This window comes from Sinocyclocheilus grahami, unplaced genomic scaffold (assembly GCF_001515645.1).
Source record: "Sinocyclocheilus grahami isolate Dianchi unplaced genomic scaffold, SAMN03320097.WGS_v1.1 scaffold7.1, whole genome shotgun sequence".
In the NCBI taxonomy this organism is placed as follows: Eukaryota; Metazoa; Chordata; class Actinopteri; order Cypriniformes; family Cyprinidae; genus Sinocyclocheilus; species Sinocyclocheilus grahami.
In genome coordinates, this window is record NW_015505186.1 from 2,980,420 (window position 1) to 3,001,127 (window position 20,708).

General features: G+C 36.1%; 2 protein-coding genes across 5 annotated transcripts; one reads left to right on the plus strand and one right to left on the minus strand.

Annotated features, from left to right (window-relative positions):
* Window positions 1–1,044: 1,044 nt before the first annotated feature.
* On the plus strand, window positions 1,045–12,907 carry LOC107589225 (NADPH--cytochrome P450 reductase-like). 3 transcript variants are annotated; one of them, XM_016277595.1, is made up of 15 exons: window positions 1,045–1,247; window positions 5,392–5,440; window positions 5,577–5,705; window positions 5,825–5,974; window positions 6,904–7,028; window positions 7,135–7,224; window positions 7,594–7,692; window positions 7,933–8,049; window positions 8,701–8,819; window positions 8,926–9,107; window positions 9,940–10,089; window positions 10,170–10,437; window positions 10,521–10,666; window positions 12,209–12,294; window positions 12,558–12,907. In XM_016277595.1, the coding sequence occupies exons 1-15, from the start codon at window positions 1,078–1,080 to the stop codon at window positions 12,700–12,702; spliced, it is 2,025 nt and encodes a 674-aa protein (XP_016133081.1). In that variant the 5' UTR covers window positions 1,045–1,077; the 3' UTR covers window positions 12,703–12,907. The 3 variants fall into 3 exon arrangements, with proteins under 3 accessions (XP_016133081.1, XP_016133089.1, XP_016133098.1); XM_016277603.1 differs by lacking the exon at window positions 1,045–1,247 and adding an exon at window positions 3,831–4,080; XM_016277612.1 differs by lacking the exon at window positions 1,045–1,247 and having other exon boundaries at window positions 5,424–5,440; window positions 5,614–5,705.
* Window positions 12,908–12,985: 78 nt separating this feature from the next.
* LOC107589241 (rhomboid domain-containing protein 2) lies at window positions 12,986–18,982 on the minus strand. 2 transcript variants are annotated; one of them, XM_016277625.1, is made up of 5 exons: window positions 18,761–18,982; window positions 17,813–17,893; window positions 15,502–15,906; window positions 15,205–15,355; window positions 12,986–14,357 (listed from the first exon to the last, which is right to left on the minus strand). In XM_016277625.1, the coding sequence occupies exons 1-5, from the start codon at window positions 18,858–18,860 to the stop codon at window positions 13,946–13,948; spliced, it is 1,149 nt and encodes a 382-aa protein (XP_016133111.1). In that variant the 5' UTR covers window positions 18,861–18,982; the 3' UTR covers window positions 12,986–13,945. The 2 variants fall into 2 exon arrangements, with proteins under 2 accessions (XP_016133111.1, XP_016133118.1); XM_016277632.1 differs by lacking the exon at window positions 17,813–17,893 and having other exon boundaries at window positions 18,680–18,982.
* Between the last annotated feature and the right edge of the window lie 1,726 nt (window positions 18,983–20,708).

Sequence of the window (20,708 nt, forward strand, 5' to 3'; positions counted from 1 at the left end):
GTGTCATTGTGAATGCCAACAGCTACTTATTTGTTCACAAATTTTCATATGCCATGTATGAAAAAAAAGTGAATTTCCTGTTCGGTTTTCACAATGCTCAACAGTCAATGACTCAGTTAGTGATATCAAACATTAAACTGAGCTGTGTAATAAACAGAAGGATTATATGTGACCCTGGACCACAAAACCAGTCTTAAGTAGCACAGGTATATTTGTAGCAATAGCCAACAATACATTGTATGGGTCAAAATTATCGATTTTTCTTTTATGCCAAAAATCATTAGGCAAGGCAAGTTTATTTATATAGCACAAATATACATATTACAGGTGCATCTCAATAAATTAGAATGTCATGGAAAAGTTCATTTATTCAGTAATTCAACTCAAATTGTGAAACTCGTGTATTAAATACATTCAATGCACACAGACGGAAGTAGTTTAAGTCTTTGGTTCTTTTAATTGTGATGATTTTGGCTCACATTTAACAAAAACCCACCAATTCACTATCTCAGCAAATTAGAATATGGTGACATGCCAATCAGCTAATATTAAGAACCCAGGGTTCCCAAACTTTTGAAGGGGGTTATTTTAATAATTTAAGCAATTTGTTTTTGTCTTGTGGACTATATGTAAAAAAAAAAAAAGTAAAATATCTTACTCAGGGCACAGTACTAAATAACAAATAACATGCATTTTGTATGATCTCTCTTATTTTGTTAAAATTATTCACATTTTCACAGATTCTGCAAGGGGTTCCCAAAGTTTTGCATGCCACCGTATATTATGTTACCTACATGGCCACAAACTATGCAAGTAAAAATGCAAACGTTTTTAAAACTATCTATCTATACTGTCTATCTATTAATTTTTTTTTACATTTTATATATGATTATTAAATTATATAAATACAAATTGTATATGTGTATATATAGTGTGACTTCCTAATTTATGTGTGTGTGTGTGTATGTATGTATGTATGTATGTATGCGTAAGTCCCTTCAATCAATTGTAGACTAATACTAAGTGATGAAAACAATCTGTTTTCGCAGACATATCTGCTTTCTGAATTCTGTGAAAATGGAAGACAGTGAATCCCAGCTGCTCGCCGATGAGGAGCAGACTCCGGAGCCTCTCCTCAGCTCTCTGGACATCTTCCTCTTCTCTCTAATCGCAGGACTTCTTATCTACTGGTTCTTCTTCCGAAAAAAAACAGAGCCTGTTCCAGAGATCAAGCCATTCACTCCAGTGTAAGTGCCTGATTTTAAATCCCCTTCCCCCTTCATTTGTTCTCAAGAGGGAAATATTACACCCACACACATTTTTCTGCACGACTGAAATGTTGATCAGAGCTTTAAAAGAGTTTTGTAAAACACAAGCACAATATATCTGTTCCATCCCATAAAAGTGTAAATGCAAATGATAAAGTTACAAAACTAGCATATGCATTACAGCCCATGGCAGAAACTGTGTTATGGGGCTCAAATTTGCAATAATATTTTTGTTGGATGGCCTGTTTATAGTTTTTCTCCCCATAGACCTTTGGCCTTGTTTGAACAAAGCATCGTTTCTGCACCATGGCTCGTTCCTAAAGCACTTTGTGGTTCAGTTGGTCATGGGTTCCAACATTGCAAAGTGGTGACATCATGGGATCGAGAGAATGTGCGTGCATTACATTTTGTGTTATGGTCTGTAGCAGCTGAGACACAGTTCATATACACAGTGGTTATGTGTCATTGTGAATGCCAACAGCTACTTATTTGTTCACAAATTTTCATATGCCATGTATGAAAAAAAGTGAATTTCCTGTTCGGTTTTCACAATGCTCAACAGTCAATGACTCAGTTAGTGATATCAAACATTAAACTGAGCTGTGTAATAAACAGAAGGATTATATGTGACCCTGGACCACAAAACCAGTCTTAAGTAGCACAGGTATATTTGTAGCAATAGCCAACAATACATTGTATGGGTCAAAATTATCGATTTTTCTTTTATGCCAAAAATCATTAGGCAAGGCAAGTTTATTTATATAGCACAAATATACATATTACAGGTGCATCTCAATAAATTAGAATGTCATGGAAAAGTTCACGGTGGTAATTCAAAGTGCTTTACATAAAAGGAAGTAAAATAATCACAACAATAAAAACAAGGACTTTAAAAGCTTTTAAAATGATTTAAAAATTGATTTAAAATGAATTAAATCAGTTAAAAAACAGTTAAGAGCAAAAGATGATTATACATAAAATACAGTGCAATCAGTTCGGACATAGCACAGTGCTCATTCAGTAAATGCATTAAAGAAGAAATCATGTTCTATGAAGATATTTTGTAAATTTCCTACCGTAAATATATCAAAACTTAATTTTTGATTAGTAATATTAATTGCTAAGGACTTAATTTGGACAACTTTAAAGGTGATTTCTCAATATTTAGATTTTTTTTTTTTGCTCCCTCAGAGTCCAGATTTTCAAATAGTTGTATCTCGGGCAAATATTGTCCTATCCTAACAAACCATACATCAATGGAAACTAAGCTTATTTATTCCGCTTTCAGACAACGTATACATCTTAATAAAACAAAATTGACCCTTATGACTGGTTTTGTGGTCCAAGGTCACATATGAGCTTGAAAATGAGCATTGTTTGTTCAGATGGAGTCACAGGATGTTATTCTTCCTGAATGTTCCTCATAATCCTTGCTAGTCAGTTGTAGTGCTGTTAAACTTGTGACCTATTCACCCTTGAAAACAATGAAAGGCCTGATGACTTTAGCATCAAGGTACCGTTCAAAAATGTTTTTTTAAAGAAATTAATTATTTTATTAAGCAAGAATGCATTAAATAAATAAAAAGTGACAGTAAAGACATATATAATTATACATATTTTTTATTTCAAATAAATTCTGTTCTTTTGAACTTTTTTATTCATCTAAGTATCATGAAATCAATGTATCATGGTTTTCACTAAAATATTAAGCACCAAAACATTGAGAATAATAAGAAATGTTGAGCACCAAATCAGCATATTCAATTGATTTCAGAAGTCACGTCACATGATACTCAAAACTGCAGGAATGTCTGCTGTAAATTCAGCTTTGCATCACAGGAATTCATTTTAAAATAGAATGACAGAGAAAACACTTATTTTAAATTGCACTGATATTTTATTGTATTTTTGTTCAAATAAATGCAGGCTTGGTGAACAGACTTTCAGAAACATTAAAAAAGTAAATTTTGGACAATAGTGTGCACAATTTTTCTTTCCAACATAAATCCCTTTTTACTATTTATTGATTGTGTTTTCTAAAAAAGCAATACATAAAGAACAGAAGATAATACAGGAGGAAATGATGTATAAGTAGAGAACTATAGTATCAGGAAGACATGTTTAGCGAGCAGGAAAGGATAACCTCTTCCAATTCTCTCCACTTCCTGGTTCACATTACTCACATTGAAGGATCGCAGCCAGTCCAAGGCAAGCCATCCTGCCAAAGTCCTGAACAACTCCACTAGTCTTTCTTCTTTAGTTGTTTTAATCAAATGCATTTCTTATGTGGCGTGTGTTAAAAACGGAAGGAAATCCAGAAACTTAGATTGCCTTTTGTTTAGTGATCTTTTGTGTTTTATTAGGGAATGGACTCCTTGTGTTTGCGTTGGCTGGAGCATTCAAGTTTTTATGCATGTTTATGTGTGTGTGTGTGTGTGTGCATTTAAGATTGGGTGTTTAGTAACAGCGTTGTGCTGCAGAGATCCATGGGAAATGTTGTATATTCCTGTTGCTTTGCAACCACTGTGCTCTGGCCAGATGGCAGGAGAGAGAGAGAGAGACAGAGCCCGTCTCAGATCCTTGCCTGCCTCACACCCCCTTTTCCTGCGCCGAAGAGCGATGTGTTTTCTACAGAGCCTCCTAATGAACTTTTATGCAAGCCAAAGGACTTTCTCAGGCTGTCTGAGGGCTTGATCTGAACCTCTTGGGGACGAAAGTGCTTTGTATGCCGAACCCTTAAGGACAGGGTCTTTTCCCCAGTCATGGGATGCATGTTTTCTTTGCCTCAGGACAGACTGGCTGCTGCAGAGAGGTTAGTCTGGGACAGATGGATGTTTATGCGATGTTCCTTCAGTTGTGATAGATATTTCAGGTGCTATTTATGACTTTTGTGTAATTGCTTTTGCTCGAAGAGATTACTTATAGTCTTTTAACAGTGTTGTATGAGTGGTGTTCAAAAGCAAATTGAGGTGTCTAATTTTCATTTGCACAAAGGTTTTGAGCAAAGGTCTTTTGGAATGCTGCAAGAATTCTCTATGAGAAGAGGCTAATTAGTTTCTTTCATTTGGACTTATAAACAAGTATGTAAGGGAGGAATCCATTGTTTTGCGCTGTGATGTCTTGCCAGTGCAATGATGGTTGTGTTTAGTAATTTGATAGTTTGATTATACATTATATACCCTAACCCTGAACTCTACAAAGTAAAAAGTTTGGGCATGCTTAAATGAATCTACAGTCTACACTATTGTTCAAAAGTTTGGTGTCTGGAAGATTTTTTTAAATGTTTTTGATAGAACTCTCTTTTACTCACCAGGCCTGCATTAATTTGACAAAAAATATTGTGAAATATTACAATACAAAAACGACTGTTTTCTACTTTTTAAAATATTTTAAATGTAGTTTATTCCTGTAATGGCAAAACTGAATTTTCAGCATCATCACTTCAGTCTTCAGTGTCACATGATCTTTCAGAAATCATTCTGATATGCTGATTTGCTGCTCAAGAAACATTTTTTATTTTTATCAATGTAAAAAACAGCAGTTGTACTGCTTAATATTAGTTAGTGTTTGCTGAATAAATGTATTAATTTCTGTTTCTAGACTCCAAACTATTGAACAATATTCTTAAAAACAAAATTATATTCTTAAAAATAGATAGATAGATAGAAATGTTTATTTATTTAGATTTTTTTGTAGATTTATTTGTAGAAAGTTTATTTATTTAGAAATTTTGGAAAACTTTTAATTCATTTATTAATTTTTTGTTTACATTTTACAAATAAAGAGCATTTTAATAGGAGTGGAAAACATAAGATTATTGTATCAAACTTACTATGTTCAAGTAAGGTTTTTGCGCTTTGTGGACTGCCTTCTGTTCTTCATTGCTGAATTGCCATGAAAGTTTGTGGTTTTCATTAGTTGAACAATGACTGAAAGCAGACATGTTCTAATGCTGTGGTGCTCTCAGAGGGGTGTGAACTTCAGGAAGTTCTCCTGTGTGGAAAAGGCTGAGAAATGAATGGCTCAATCCCCTATTCATTACCAAAAGAATTGGTCTGGCATGCTTTTCAGCCTTTTCACATGTGTGTTTTTTCTCTCTCTTTTCTTCTTTTTCTCTTCATAGAACACCACAAATACGTGAGACCAGCTTTATTGAGAAAATGAAGAAAACGGTGAGATTTTCAGGAACATTCCCATAGTAGTTAGTAAAGTTCTAAAAAGTTGAAATAATTGGCAAAAATTCCACCACCTTGAACAATGGAAAAAAAGAGTTCCATTATGTTTGATTTCTGTATCTTCCTATTCTAGAACCGAAACATTGTGGTGTTTTATGGATCCCAAACAGGGACTGCTGAGGAATTTGCTAACAGGTTGGCAAAAGATGCCCAACGCTACGGCATGAAAGGCGTGGCCGCTGACCCAGAGGAGTATGACCTGGTACTTTCACCATTATTTCTTCCTGTTTAATGCGCACTATTAAAAATCAATCAGTCAAGATCAGAACTGAGTACTTTTCAAGTCTTTTGACTTTTGTCATTATAATCTCCCATTCGCAGTCCGAGCTGTCTAGACTGAAAGAGATTCCTAATTCCATGGCTGTGTTCTGCATGGCAACCTATGGAGAAGGAGACCCCACAGACAACGCTCAGGAGTTCTACGATTGGATGCAAGGGACTGATGATGATCTAGAGGGGGTCAATTTTGCTGTGAGTAATATTCCAACATTAGCAAAGTGCATAGAAAGCAAATTTTTTTTTTTGTGATTCATTTCTTTGGTGAGTAAACGGGGATCAAGAGATTGCATGGGGCAACCTCGCACCCTCCAAAATTCCTGGCCTTTTTATGGAGTGGTACCTATTTCCTGGGCAGTCGGTGAAGTTCTTAACAAGCCTAAGCCAGAGGCTGTCCCATAGTTAAGGGGCCCATGGAATCCTCATCAGTTCTCTCTCACCAAATGGAAACATCTGGCCTAGCCAAATAAAGCTAGAGCTCCATCCCAGCGGAACTTCTCTCTTAGCGGGATTCTTTCAGATGGAACTGGATCACTGGATCGTCTGTTTCTTTGATTCTGGAGACATGGGTGTCCAGATGCCGCTCAAGTTGGACCTGCATTCTGGATGAAAGCCTTGTGGTTTCAGTCTGGAGTTCTCAGATTCTTTTATGTGGTTGTGGTGGGACAGCGTGATAAAACATGTGGTTGGAAACATCACTGCAGTGCATCTACAGCGTTATATGACTGTGGGACAGGCTAGAGGAGGTTATAAGGAGCAAAGAAGATCCTGCAGACAATTTAATTATTCTGTTGAATATTAGTCCAATGCATTGAAGTCAGTTTTAATCATGAATATATATGACGTTTTTTTTTGTTCTCCAGAAGTCATAATTTAGGTTTAGTTTCCGTTTCCATTTGGTGACTCATATCTCAGTTTGATCTTTTTAAACTGGAGAGGAAGTTTTGAATGATTAAGTAAAACCTTGTAGTAGATTGAACTCGCATAAAAAAATACAAGACAATTTAAATGTTTTTAGTTGACATTAAGCCTTAAAATATTGTATGTGTTGATTGAAAGCGTCTCCATTCTGTCTTTTTTACTCCTTGCAGAGATTGAATGATTTTTTTGCTAATTTTTCATAGGTGTTTGGTTTGGGAAATAAAACATATGAGCACTTCAATGCCACAGGCAAGTATACAGACAAGAGGCTTGCTGAACTTGGGGGAAAAAGGGTCTTTGACTTGGGCCTCGGGGATGACGACATCAAGTGAGTGAATAAAAGATTGAAACAGATAGATAAACATGTTCATGTTGTCTTGTTTTAATTCATTTTCATTGCCTGTCCTAATTATTTCATCTTAAATCATTTGTAGCTTGGAGGAGGATTTTATCTCTTGGAAGGAACAGTTTTGGCCTGCAGTATGTGAATTATTTGGCGTGGAGGCCACGGGAGAAGACAGCAGGTATTATTTTTATTTTCCATGTGCTTGTCTTATAATTGAATCACAACTTTTAATTTAAAAACAGTCTGCAATACAGTCTTGTATTGGTAGGCATCAAATAGTAGAATTTAAAAGAGCCACTCCAGCTGTGTGAGATTGTCTAGTTCAAACGTGATGTTTATTTGATGGGTATTTTGTGGCAACACAACACATGCAGTGTCTCATCTCCATATTAGAGGAAGCAAATCCATTTATCATGTTCTTCCATAACAAAAACCTCCCCTGCCCTGCTTTGAATAGGTTTTTGCATCTTATTAAACATCATAGGTGTTTTGAATGCTTTAAATACAGGCTAGGATGAGATCTCCATTCCTTTTTGTGTTCTTTCAGCATTCGGCAGTTTGAACTGGTGGTTCATAATGACATCAATATGAATCAAGTGTACACCGGAGAGATGGGGCGGCTCAAAAGCTTTCAGACACAGAAACCGTGAGTTCAAGACACCGATCGGCATTTAAAAAGATCACTCTTGATCTGAGAGTACATTTTATGCTTCTATTGTTTAGAAGTCTGTAAAATGACCTTCAGTTTGTGTAAAGTTTTTTAATCATGGTTTTGTGAACGACTTTTTTTTAGAATTAGCTAGAGTCTCATGTTTTAAATTATATACTGAAATGTTACACTAAAGCATTTGATCTGATTGCATTGTTATTCACTTGATTTGTGCAGACCGTTTGATTCAAAGAATCCTTTCCTTGCAACTGTGACTGGTAATCGTAAACTGAACAAAGGAGGAAATCGGCACCTGATGCACATCGAGTTAGATATCACAGACTCTAAAATCAGGTATGCATAATAATTGACTTGTTGGGTGAATCTCATGAAAACGTTTCCAGGTCACGTTTCACCCTAAAAACAGAAAAGGGAAAAAAGGTAATTTGCAGGAAGAAAATTAAGCCTGTTTTTATTATTTGCTTTTTAGTTTTATATTGTATTGCATAAATAATACATATACAATTTTATTATAGAAACATTATTTTATATTTTTATATTAAATACTTTTTATTTTATTTTTATTTTTTTCGTAGGAGGAAAATTAAGCCTGTTTTTAGTTTTGTATTATGATACATAAATAATACATATAAAATTGTATAACTTTATTATATAAAAATAATTGTATATTTCTATATTGAATATAATTTCTTATTTTCCCCCCCTTTTTAAGAGTGTAATATAACCCATGTTCTTCAGGGTTTTAATGAGATTCAAGCTCTTCAGATTCCACAGTTATATTTTTTAATTATTATACTCAATATTACAGCATTGTACAACTAAAATGGTTTGAAATCTCACTACTACAAATAGCAATACTGTTATTCGTATAACATATCAAAGAAGTTTGCATGCATGCTGTGCATAATGTCTTCACTATTGAGTATATATTCATGCAGTTTTTTAATGTCCACATATTAATCAGTTGATTACCAAACTTGGCAGATATGATTCTGGAGATCATGTTGCTGTTTACCCCACAAATGATGCAGCGGTGGTCAACGGAATAGGAGAGAGACTTGGAGTAGATCTTGATACTGTAATCTCTCTCAAAAATCTGGATGGTATGTACTAATATCTGAAATTCATATTATATAATTAAAAAGTTAGAATATGTTTTTATGTATATTGTAACATGCTATGATTGCTAATAATGTTTCAACTCTGTAGAGGAATCCAATAAAAAGCACCCGTTCCCCTGTCCAACCACATACCGTACGGCACTGACTCATTACCTTGACATCAACAACATGCCTCGCACAAACGTGCTGTATGAGCTAGCGCAGTACGCCTCTGATCCGCAAGAACAAGAAAACATGCGCAAGATGGCATCTGCTTCACCTGAAGGAAAGGTTAGGATCACGTCATAATCACTGATGTATGGAAGCCCGTTTCTGCTACTGAATAAAAAATAAAAAAGGTAATTGCAACATGTTGTTTAACAATTCTGACTTTTTTTCTCGCAATTGCAAGTTTACATTTCGCAATTCTGCTTTTTTTCCTCAGAATTGTGAGATATAAACTCGCAGTTGCAAGTTATAAAGTCAGTATTGCGTGATATAAACTTGCAATTCTGAAATAAAGTTGCAATTCTCAGAAATAAAGTCCAAATCGCAAGATATTAGTTCTCAATTCGGACAGTTTTTCTCAGGATTGCACATTTATAGCTCTCAATTCTGACTTTATAACATGCAATTGCGAGTTTGTCTCACAACTCTTGAGAAAAAATTCAGAATTGTAAGGTAAACTGGCAATTGCAAAAAAAAAAAAAAAAAAAATCAGAATTGCAAGTTTATTTCTCGCAATTCTGACTTTATCATGCAATTCTGAAAAAAAAATCAATTGCGACTGAATTTGTATCTCACAATTCTGACTTTATGACTCGAAATTACGAGTTTATATCTCACTTTTCTATGAAAAAAAGTCCGAATTGCGAGTTTATATTATGCAATTTTGAGAAAAAAGTCAGAATTGGGAGTTTGTATTATGCAATTCTGAGGAAAAAGTCAGAATTGAGAGATCTAAACTCGCAATTGTGAGGAAAAAAAGTCTGAATCGTGAGATTAAAAGTTGCAATTTAATTTTTTTTTATTCAGTGGCAGAAACGGGCTTCCATACTGATGTAATAGTAGTCTATAGCAAAACTTGAAAATGTTTATTCACCATCTGATTGGTCCTTTAAAGGCTTTGTATCAGAGTTGGGTTTTGGATTCTGAGAGGAACATACTAGCTATTCTAGAGGATCTACCGTCCCTGAATCCTCCTATAGACCACCTGTGTGAGCTCCTTCCTCGACTTCAGGCTCGATACTATTCCATTGCCTCTTCCAGCAAGGTAAAACCTGCAGTTTTCGATATTATACCGTGAATAAAAAAATTTGAGGTTGACACAAGCTTTGTTCACCCTCATTTCAGGTCTATCCAACCTCTATCCACATCTGTGCTGTGGTGATAGAGTACACCACCAAGACAGAAAGAGTCTTCAAGGGTGTGGCCACAAACTGGCTTAAGAACAAAGAAGTGACCGATAACGGCCATAAGCTCACCGTTCCCATGTATGTTAGGAGATCCCAATTCCGCCTGCCATTCAAACCCAGTAACCCTATAATCATGATTGGGCCTGGTACTGGCATCGCCCCCTTCATGGGCTTCATCCGGGAGAGAGCATGGCAGAAGGAACAAGGTGAAGCTTGAACTTGCTTTGACACAGCTTGTGTATAATAATATAGCATAGGTATCTCACTCAGTTTTTGCTCTCTGTTGCAGGGAAGGAAGCTGGTGAGACGATACTGTACTTTGGTTGTCGCCATAAGAACGAGGACTTCTTGTATCAGCAGGAACTGGAGGAGTTTGAGAGGGCAGGTGTGCTGACACAGCTTAACGTTGCCTTTTCGAGAGACCAGGAGCACAAGGTGAGTGACATAGGGATGCACTGAAATTCAGATTCTGGCCAGTAACTAAATTATTTTCATGTTATGGCCGCCATTAAAGATAATAAAATGTTATACTATATTGGCTAAAGGAAATCTATAAAATTATTTGTTTGTATTGCATAATGGATATTCATTTTGAGATTTCCTAAATGTTATGATTAACAGTGTTAAATTATTAGTGTTTTAAAAAGATAACTTGTTGAAGTGTGTGGCAGATGACGGCAAAACTAATACAAATTAAAAATAGGAATTACACATTTTTAAATACATTTTTTTAAAAATCCAATATTGGTCACATACAGTGGGTACGGAAAGTATTCAGACCCCCTTCAATTTTTCACTCTTTGTTATATTGCAGCCATTTGCTAAAATCATTTAAGTAAATTTTTTTTCCTCATTAATGTACACACAGCACCACATATTGACAGAAAAACACAGAATTGTTGACATTTTTGCAGATTTATTAAAAAAGAAAAACTGAAATATCACATGGTCCTAAGTATTCAGACCCTTTGCTGTGACACTCATATATTTAACTCAGGTGCTGTCCATTTCTTCTGATCATCCTTGAGATGGTTCTACACCCTCATTTGAGTCCAGCTGTGTTTGATTATACTGATTGGACCTCAATACTTTCCGTACCCACTGTATATACGTGTAAACTTTGTGGACTATAAAAAGAAACACGTTTGCATTTGTTTTATCATTGTACGTATATTCTTAAGATTGTTTTGGAAGGATTCAGCAACCTATATTAACAGAAAACTGGAGTACATGATAGAAATTTGTGTATTTGATGCGTTTTTTCCCGCAATGACATTTTGGTGAGTAAAGAACAATGCATTATGCAGTTATACATTTTTTTTTAGGAAAATACAAATTTCTCACATTTTATAAATTACTTCACACAAACCTTTTGAAACCAATTTTAAAAGTGCTGAAAACGTCTCAGGTTACCTTTTATTTAGCTAGGATGGATTAAATTGAACAAAAGACATTTATGGTATTCCAAAAGATTTCCATTTCAAATAAATGCTGTTCTTTTGAACTATATTCATCAAAGAATATTGAAAAATAAATTTATTTTACAATAATATTAATGATTTCTGAAGGATCATGTGACACTGAAGACAGCTGCTGAAAATTCAGCTTTGCATCACAGGAATAAATTAATTTTTAAATTATATTAAAATAGAAAACTGTTATTTTAAATTATAATAATATTTCACAATATTAAATTTTTTACTGTAAATAAATGCAGCTTTTTTTCTTTCAAAAATTGTACTGTATTGAAAAAACAAGAAACAGATAAATATATTTATTTGCATCCAAATTTAAAGATGCACTGCATATTATTTGTTTATTTTTTTCCACTTATTCATCTTCCTAAACAACCAATATGACTGGTCTTCATTACCATAGTTTTCAGCGTTACCAGAAAAAGAGTTTTCACGATATTAAATATTTCCATTTTTAGTTTGGAACTGAAGAGGAATTCTGTGGACTGTGTTGTTTTTACAGATCTATGTGCAACATCTTCTGAAGAAAAACAAGGAGCAGTTGTGGAAGCTCATTCATTCAAATAATGCCCATATCTACGTTTGTGGGTAAGAACCAGAAGTTGCTTCTACCACAGATGAATAACATTCTGATGAAAACACAATCCGCACTAGGAGTCAACTGGCAGGATTTCAGTGGAACATTAAATAGCTTGAAATAATTATAGTGCTTCCATGTAATTCTGATTTTTCTAGCATAAAGTGGTCAATACTGCCATTCATCAGTATCATATTGTATCTTTAAAGACCACAGCATCTCTTTCCAGCAGCATATTTGCTTGCATATGTAATGAGAATATGTGTCCTTGCAGAGATGCACGTAACATGGCTCGGGATGTGCACACGGCCTTCTATGAGATTGCAGAGGAGGTGGGTGGCCTGACGCACACTCAAGCTGTGGACTATTTCAAGAAGCTGATGACCAAGGGCCGTTACTCGCAGGACGTTTGGAGCTAAGCTAATTGATAAACCAATGTTTACCACTTTACCTCAAGCCATAATTTCTCCAAAAGCTAGAGCTAAAACATTGAATTTGCCTGGACTGATTGGTTATATAATAGAGTTTTGATGAAAGATACTGCACTCCAACATCACACAAAAGCATGGTTTATCATTCCTCCTTCAGATGAGTTTAGGATATTCAACGTACTGCAACAGGAATCTGATTTGACTGCATTTGAACCCTAAGCAGCATTGGATGTTCATGTATACACAAATGTAGGTCAAGGATGCAAAATGCTTTTTTTTTTTTTTTTGAGTGAGGCCTTATAAAGCATATTCATATATAAATGTTGTCATATTCTTTCTATTGTTTTATCTCTGTGAAAAGACTGCAAGTATCACTTTGTGACGTACTGTAAAACTTTAGAGTTTGTTTTTGTGACATCCTACAATGTCTTACAGGAAATTAAATTTTTTTTGATCGTGATGTTTGTTCATTCTTATTTCCTGTTATTTCAAGATGTTCTGCCACTCTTTTTATGCATTATTTCACACTAATGTTAAGGAGCAGTGAATGAGCAATTATGCAATCAACATGACTCCCATCTTTGGGTGGAGTGTTACATTCTGTTTTTACCATTTTTTTTACATTTTAGCAAATGGTCAAGTGTTAATTGTCACAGAAATGTGTATTTTCCTAACATTTTAAAAGGTGCATTTATGACAAGAAAAGTAAGTTCTTCTCTTATTTTCTTAAGCTTTTCTTGACTGGTATGCCTTTTCTACTTATGATTATAGAATTGACTCCTCAATTCATCCCCCTAGTGAGCCAAAGCTGCAACTGCATAGCCCAGCATGGTGGTTTTAAAACAAGACAGCTTGCATTTGTGTAATTTTAAAACTTAATGCATTAATACTGCTTGGGAAGAGAAGTGTCATTGTAATATCAGATGTTTTGTGCAAAATTGTGATCCAAGTCATGCAATGTTTGACGATTAAAGAATATGCACAAACACTGTCTCGCCTCAAAATGTGTTTGTATGGACATGTTTAAAAAATACTGCAGTGTATAAAATGGACAAAGAATTTGTTAAAAAATGAATCCATTTTTAATTGAAGGTACAAAATGTTCTTAAGTAAAACAGCAACTGTATAATATTAAAAACAAGTTAAACATCACTGCACATCTGGAGCTGTTTGAACTCTAGGAACGAGACATGAGGTATCAGAAGATACCTGCAGATAAAGCATCAAATCTCTAGGATGACAATGACTCCGGGGCTCCAGGAGGAGTTGTGGGAAAGGCAGGCACTCCAGTCTCTGACTGTGAGATCAGAGGTGTGAATGGCACTCCTGGCTGAGGTAGTTTAGTGAAGGGCTGACCTGTCAGGTTGACTGGAGGCCTGAACTGATGCTGAGCATATGGGGACATTGGCATCCACGGGCTGCCGTTGTGATGGCTGTGACCATGATGATGTCCATGGCCGTGTCCATGTCCATGATTGTGACCAATGCCGACTCCAGCGTAAGGTGAAGTAAATGTGTATTGCTGTTGAGGATACAGTGAGACAGGCCAACCATCGACTGTGTTGGGCAGGCTTCCTATAACTTGACCATTGGCATTTACTGGAGCATAGGCCTGGACAGGGTACGACCCTGGTGGAGCGTCTCTGGAATTACAAATATATGTAAGTTCTTCTCTTATTTTCTTATCAGTTTCTTGACTGGTATGCCTTTTCCACTGATTTCTACTTAAGATTATAGAACGGACTCCTCAATTCATCCCCCTAGTGCGACAAAGCTGCAACTGCATTAAAATGCCCAGCATTGTGGTTTTAAAATGAGACAAGCTTGCATTTGTTTGTTTTTAAATCTTAATGCATTCAACTTAATTGGGAAAAGAAATGTCATTATGATCTCACAAACACTGTCGGGTGTTTTAAAGTCAGAAAATATACTGAGAAAAACCCAAACATGTTTTGGTTAAAGGGATAGTGCACCCAAAAATGAAAATTCTGTCATCATTTACTCACCCTCATGTCTTTTCAAAGTTGTGTGACTTTCATCTTCTGAAGAACGTGAAAGAAGATATTCTGAAGAATGTTGGGAACCAAACAGTTTCTGTTCCCATTGACTTTCATTGCGAATTTTGACCATCAATTTTGTCAAAATATGACAGAGTTTTCACTTTTGGGTGAACTTTCTGTTTAAGACTGCTTTAAAGACCTGCATAAATAAAATTAATAACCTCCTTAAAGAACCTACTGACACAATCTTAAAATAAATGTTTCTCAGATTCTTTTACTTAAACAGGCTGTGGCACACATTCAACAAAGACATAATGCTTAAAAGATACCAACAATGCCTAAAAAAGGTTGAAATGCATCACTTTACTACTGCTAGCTGCTCAAAATGAGGAAGATATCTGCACTCTAACAACCTTCTACACACTGCAATATGAATACCGTAAAGTAAACAACAGGGTGACCATATGTAATTGTGGCATTGATCACTCACGTGAGGTCAAGTGGCTTTTTGCGCTCTTCGGTCGATGCAGGAATGAACTGGACACCAGTTATATGCTTTAGCAAGCGAAAAGGGAACTTCTTCTCCAAGACGGAAGCTCTAGATTCTGACATTTCTAATAATGAAAACCATCCTACTCCATCTAAAAGTACTAAGTTAAGGAATAGTATAAAAATACACTATACACTGATTGCACTTCATTATAGGTTTGTCAGCTTTACAATCCAGGATTGCCGTATGAAAATGAAAAAAGTCTGAAGTATTCTATACATTTAAGATTGAGGATACTTAACATTCCTGTAATGATGGCCAGGACGTTGCAAAGGAAAAAAGTGTTTGGAAAGAACAGGGTTAGAATTATTAGAATAATCCAGGGTAGAGATGCAGTAGGCACACTGACGCCCATAATATACGCCTTCCGCATAACAGAATTGATGGTCATCATTCCCAGGACAGACAGGGCTAATGGGATGAGCCCATTTACTGAGCTCCTACTGGACGGGGAGAACAGCAGTGACTCCAGCAGCACATGTAGGAGTCCACAGATGGACGACAGCAGCAGTGACCGGTAGAGGAATCTGACCGTTCCGATTCCTCGCTCCAGCCCGCTACAGGGAAACGCCATCAGGATGGCACTTAGGAACAAAAGCGTCATATTCTTGTGGTAGAGGAAATAGGTGAAGAGTTTGTAGACTGTGAAGAGAGGGAACAAAAATTAAGTAACACAAAAAATGAACAAAAAAGGTATTTAGGGTATATTTATTTATTTTAATATATGATAACATAATATAGCAAACACAGTGCGCTACCTAATCCAGTAAACATTACAAAATTTGATCCGAAGCAAAAAACTTATTTGGAAAAACTGACAAACAAAGGTAAGACTAAGTACTTAAGGTCTACAGTCAAAGCATTGTAAATGACATAAAATAAAAATGATGGATAAGTAGGAAAATATTAATTTAAAGATGTTGATTATGTACATAGAAACAGCATATTTGTAATTTATTGCAAAATATGTATATATACACATATTTATGTAGTTTAGAGCATAGGGAGGTTGACTTGATTATACGCTTTATAGGAGTGGGCGGGAACTAAAGAGTTGTTCTGGCGGGATTTGCTTGACTGTTGTTTCCAAACAGGGCTGCGTTCAGCCCCGACAAAACGGTGCAAAACATTTTTTAAACGGAAACGATGGTGCATTGAACACCCTGTTCTGATGACGCAAGAGTTGCAACTATGGCAGCTGAGAAGGCCATTGTTTGTGCTCTTTTTGAAGAATTTTCGGAACCTGATGAAATCGGTATAAATACGTGTTTAATGCTGCAAAATACGCTCGATGTTACAGTCACTGCCCTTGCCCTCCAGAATAAAAGAACATCCCAATCAAGTGAAGGGATCTGTGGTTCCAAATTATTGTGATCCAACGTTTTTCAGGATGAAAAGACAAACAGGTGAAGGGTAATCCACTTCTTACCTCCGAGACTGTGTTATGATCTATATGACTGTATTACTTTTATTGTGAGTATTAGGCTTATCATTATTGCTGATCACTGTTGTTGTGCTATGATATAGTAATATTTACCATAATTTAATCAGAGGAGTAGGCTTAGGCTATAGAAAAGTTTATGAAAGTGTCACTCCATAATACAATAGCAAAATATATAAATATGTATAGTATTTTTTTGTTACGTTAATCAGTGTCTAGCACACCTTCCTAAGGAAAGGATGGACCAGAAGTCATTGCAATTACTAAATGATATTTGGACAGACTTAAAGAAGTTCCAGATTTATACTTGTGCCCTTATTATTTCAGTTATTTTGCCTTTAATGTAAATAAACATGTGCAAACAATATACTTGCTCTTGTGAAATTATTTGGATGTTATTTACATTGTGCAGCTGTCTCTTTAATACCGTGTGGTTTACATATATGTTGGTGCTGATTGGGCTGACATTTCTGACACACCCACCAAACAAGAGAAAACGCATCTCAAACCCCGTTGCACACCGTTTCCAGGAAACATGTCGTTAAACCCGGAAACCGTAGCAAATGTTGCGCAAACGGTTTGAGCTTGAACGTGCCCCAGGGTTCTCACCCCCAAACTCACGTCATTGGTCGATGCTGCCCGAGACCCACCTCCAGTTTTTCCGATTGGCTAACATACATGAAAGAGGCGGGGTAAACCGTAGGGCTCTTTATATAAATAACCAATAAACTTCAATTGCGGGTGGTACTGGAGGCGGGACATTCTCATTCTAGCGCTTTATTGCTCAAAAACATGTCAACAATAGTGTCGGTCCGTTTTCCCAAAAAGAGACTTCATGTAAATTTAAATGTACTAAAGTGAATTCTGTCAAAGTTTAGGAGTATATTAGCATAGCTGGCACCAGAGATAAAAGACATGGACGGCAAACCACAAAACTCTAATTTTGAGGTATTTAAGGCACGTTCTGCCCAACATACATTCATTAAGACAGTAGTTGTGGGTCACAGACTACATCAGTCTACAAAATGCAATAAGTTCAACTTATTTTTGTGCCTTGTAGAAGGAAAAAGGGAGCTGAGGGAGTTATTTGTAACTTATAACTCTTACCATGGCCGCTGATGACAGCACTGGACTCCAGGCTGAAAAAGTGCTCTGAAATATCGAAGTAATATGGGATGACAGTGAAACCTTCAGTTATTTTGCCTTTAATGTAAATAAACATGTGCAAACAATATACTTGCTCTTGTGAAATTATTTGGATGTTATTTACATTGTGCAGCTGTCTCTTTAATACCGTGTGGTTTACATATATGTTGGTGCTGATTGGGCTGACATTTCTGACACACCCACCAAACAAGAGAAAACGCATCTCAAACCCCGTTGCACACCGTTTCCAGGAAACATGTCGTTAAACCCGGAAACCGTAGCAAATGTTGCGCAAACGGTTTGAGCTTGAACGTGCCCCAGGGTTCTCACCCCCAAACTCACGTCATTGGTCGATGCTGCCCGAGACCCACCTCCAGTTTTTCCGATTGGCTAACATACATGAAAGAGGCGGGGTAAACCGTAGGGCTCTTTATATAAATAACCAATAAACTTCAATTGCGGGTGGTACTGGAGGCGGGACATTCTCATTCTAGCGCTTTATTGCTCAAAAACATGTCAACAATAGTGTCGGTCCGTTTTCCCAAAAAGAGACTTCATGTAAATTTAAATGTACTAAAGTGAATTCTGTCAAAGTTTAGGAGTATATTAGCATAGCTGGCACCAGAGATAAAAGACATGGACGGCAAACCACAAAACTCTAATTTTGAGGTATTTAAGGCACGTTCTGCCCAACATACATTCATTAAGACAGTAGTTGTGGGTCACAGACTACATCAGTCTACAAAATGCAATAAGTTCAACTTATTTTTGTGCCTTGTAGAAGGAAAAAGGGAGCTGAGGGAGTTATTTGTAACTTATAACTCTTACCATGGCCGCTGATGACAGCACTGGACTCCAGGCTGAAAAAGTGCTCTGAAATATCGAAGTAATATGGGATGACAGTGAAACCACATGATAGCACGATCACAATCACTACCCCACAGGTCAACTCTATATCCGGTGCAAAATCTGCAAACGTCTTCTTCCAGTTTTTCAAAGTACTATGCATTTTCAGGATGGAGAATGTGCATCATTTACAAGACACCCTTAAAGAACAATTATTTACTGAGATATCTCTTTCGTGTTTTAGATTGCAGTTCCCAGCACTTGAACCGCAACTTCCGCGTTAAAGGAAAGGTTAATCAAGGGGATAAAAATGCGCAGCCTTTGCGCAGATATGTGCAGACTCTTAATTGTTCAGCCTCAGACGGGTCTCGTATCATGCGCATATTACTTAAAACAGAGCGCCTAAAATAACTGTCAGCGAAATTTCGCTAATATAATATACCTAATATTTTAAGTGGTCACTTAAAAATCAAATAAATCGTCCTCTTTTTGTACTGAACCTCACAAAGTGCTTTCAGAATCAGAATGAGAATTATTTCCAACAAGTATGCTTGCAAGTAAGCTTCTTAGTGAAGCTTCCAGTAAACAGAAAACATAATGAGCTATTTGAGATATTCTGTGTGTTCTGCTTATTAGGAAACACCAGATCCAAATTAGGTTAAATTATGAACCAATATGAATTAAAATGGCATTATTCATTTTCATACAGATTATAAACCTAAACGTTATTTGCATATTCACTCTAATGTAGGCTAATATGACTCACTCATACGTACAGTAAATCTGTTTGATGGGAAACAAATTAATGTGATGACTAATGCTTCTTGAAATCAGTTGGGCCTGTAATATCCTATTGTTTCTCTCATTTGGACTTAAATCTAATATTGGGGAATTGGCTAATTGTCCATATCGTCACACATTTTATCGCTGTGTAATAAGCGAAAAGGGAATGTACCCTCCCCTGTGGGTCAAATGAGGATTTGGGGTTGATACCCTGTTAAAAAAACAGCATATTCTGGTTAGGTATGTTTTGACGCTGGGATGCTGGTTTATGCTGACCCTTTGCTGGTTTAAACTGGTCCTTTGCTGGTTTAAGCTGGTCCTTTGCTGGTTTATGCTGGTCCTTTTGCTGGTTTAAGCTGGTCCTTTGCTGGTTTATGATGGTCCTTTTGCTGGTTTATGCTGGTCACGTGCTAGCAAAGGACCAGCATAAACCAGCAAAGGACCAGCATAAACCAGCATCCCAGCGTCAAAACATACCTAACCAGCATATGCTGTTTTTTTCAACAGGGTAGGAAGAAGAGAATAACAATAGACAGAGATTACTGAGAGATACAGTATTATTGTTACAAAATAAATACATATCAAATGGGTTTAAACCTACACAGATTAAATCTTGCTCTTATGGATACAGGTAAACAGCCAAAAACAAAACATGGGGTAGTTGAGGTTAGGTGCAAACCCCACCCGCTCTTTGTTCAATAAAAGACAGGTGTACAAAGTCATGAGTATGATGCAGGTATGGGTGGAACAACTTAGACTTACGCAAAACCCAAAGGGATTATTACATTCCATTGATATAAAAGCTCTGTCTGTTAAAAGCAGTTTGACCTGTTAGTCCATGAAACTTATTTACAAGAGATAAATGAAACAGTAGCCACAGCAAAATAACTATGTAAAAGTATACAAAAGTGTTTGAATCTATTGCTTATTTCTCAAAAACATTTATTTTAATTTGACTTCATTTAAAAATCACTTAAAATAATCAAGCAATTTTGTTCTGCAGTTCTACGTAGCTCTAAATTTAACCCAATATGTTTGAAATGTGCATAAAATATAAGGCTGTATACTGAAAAATAGGATTATTATAATGATTTATTGAATTACAGTTAACATTTAGCTTTGCTAGAGGGGAAGCACACTTCCTGTGCTTTGGAGGCTGGGTGTGTGTTGAAGATTTGAGTTAAGGTGGGTGGTGCACACATAACTCAGTCTTCACTGATACATTTCA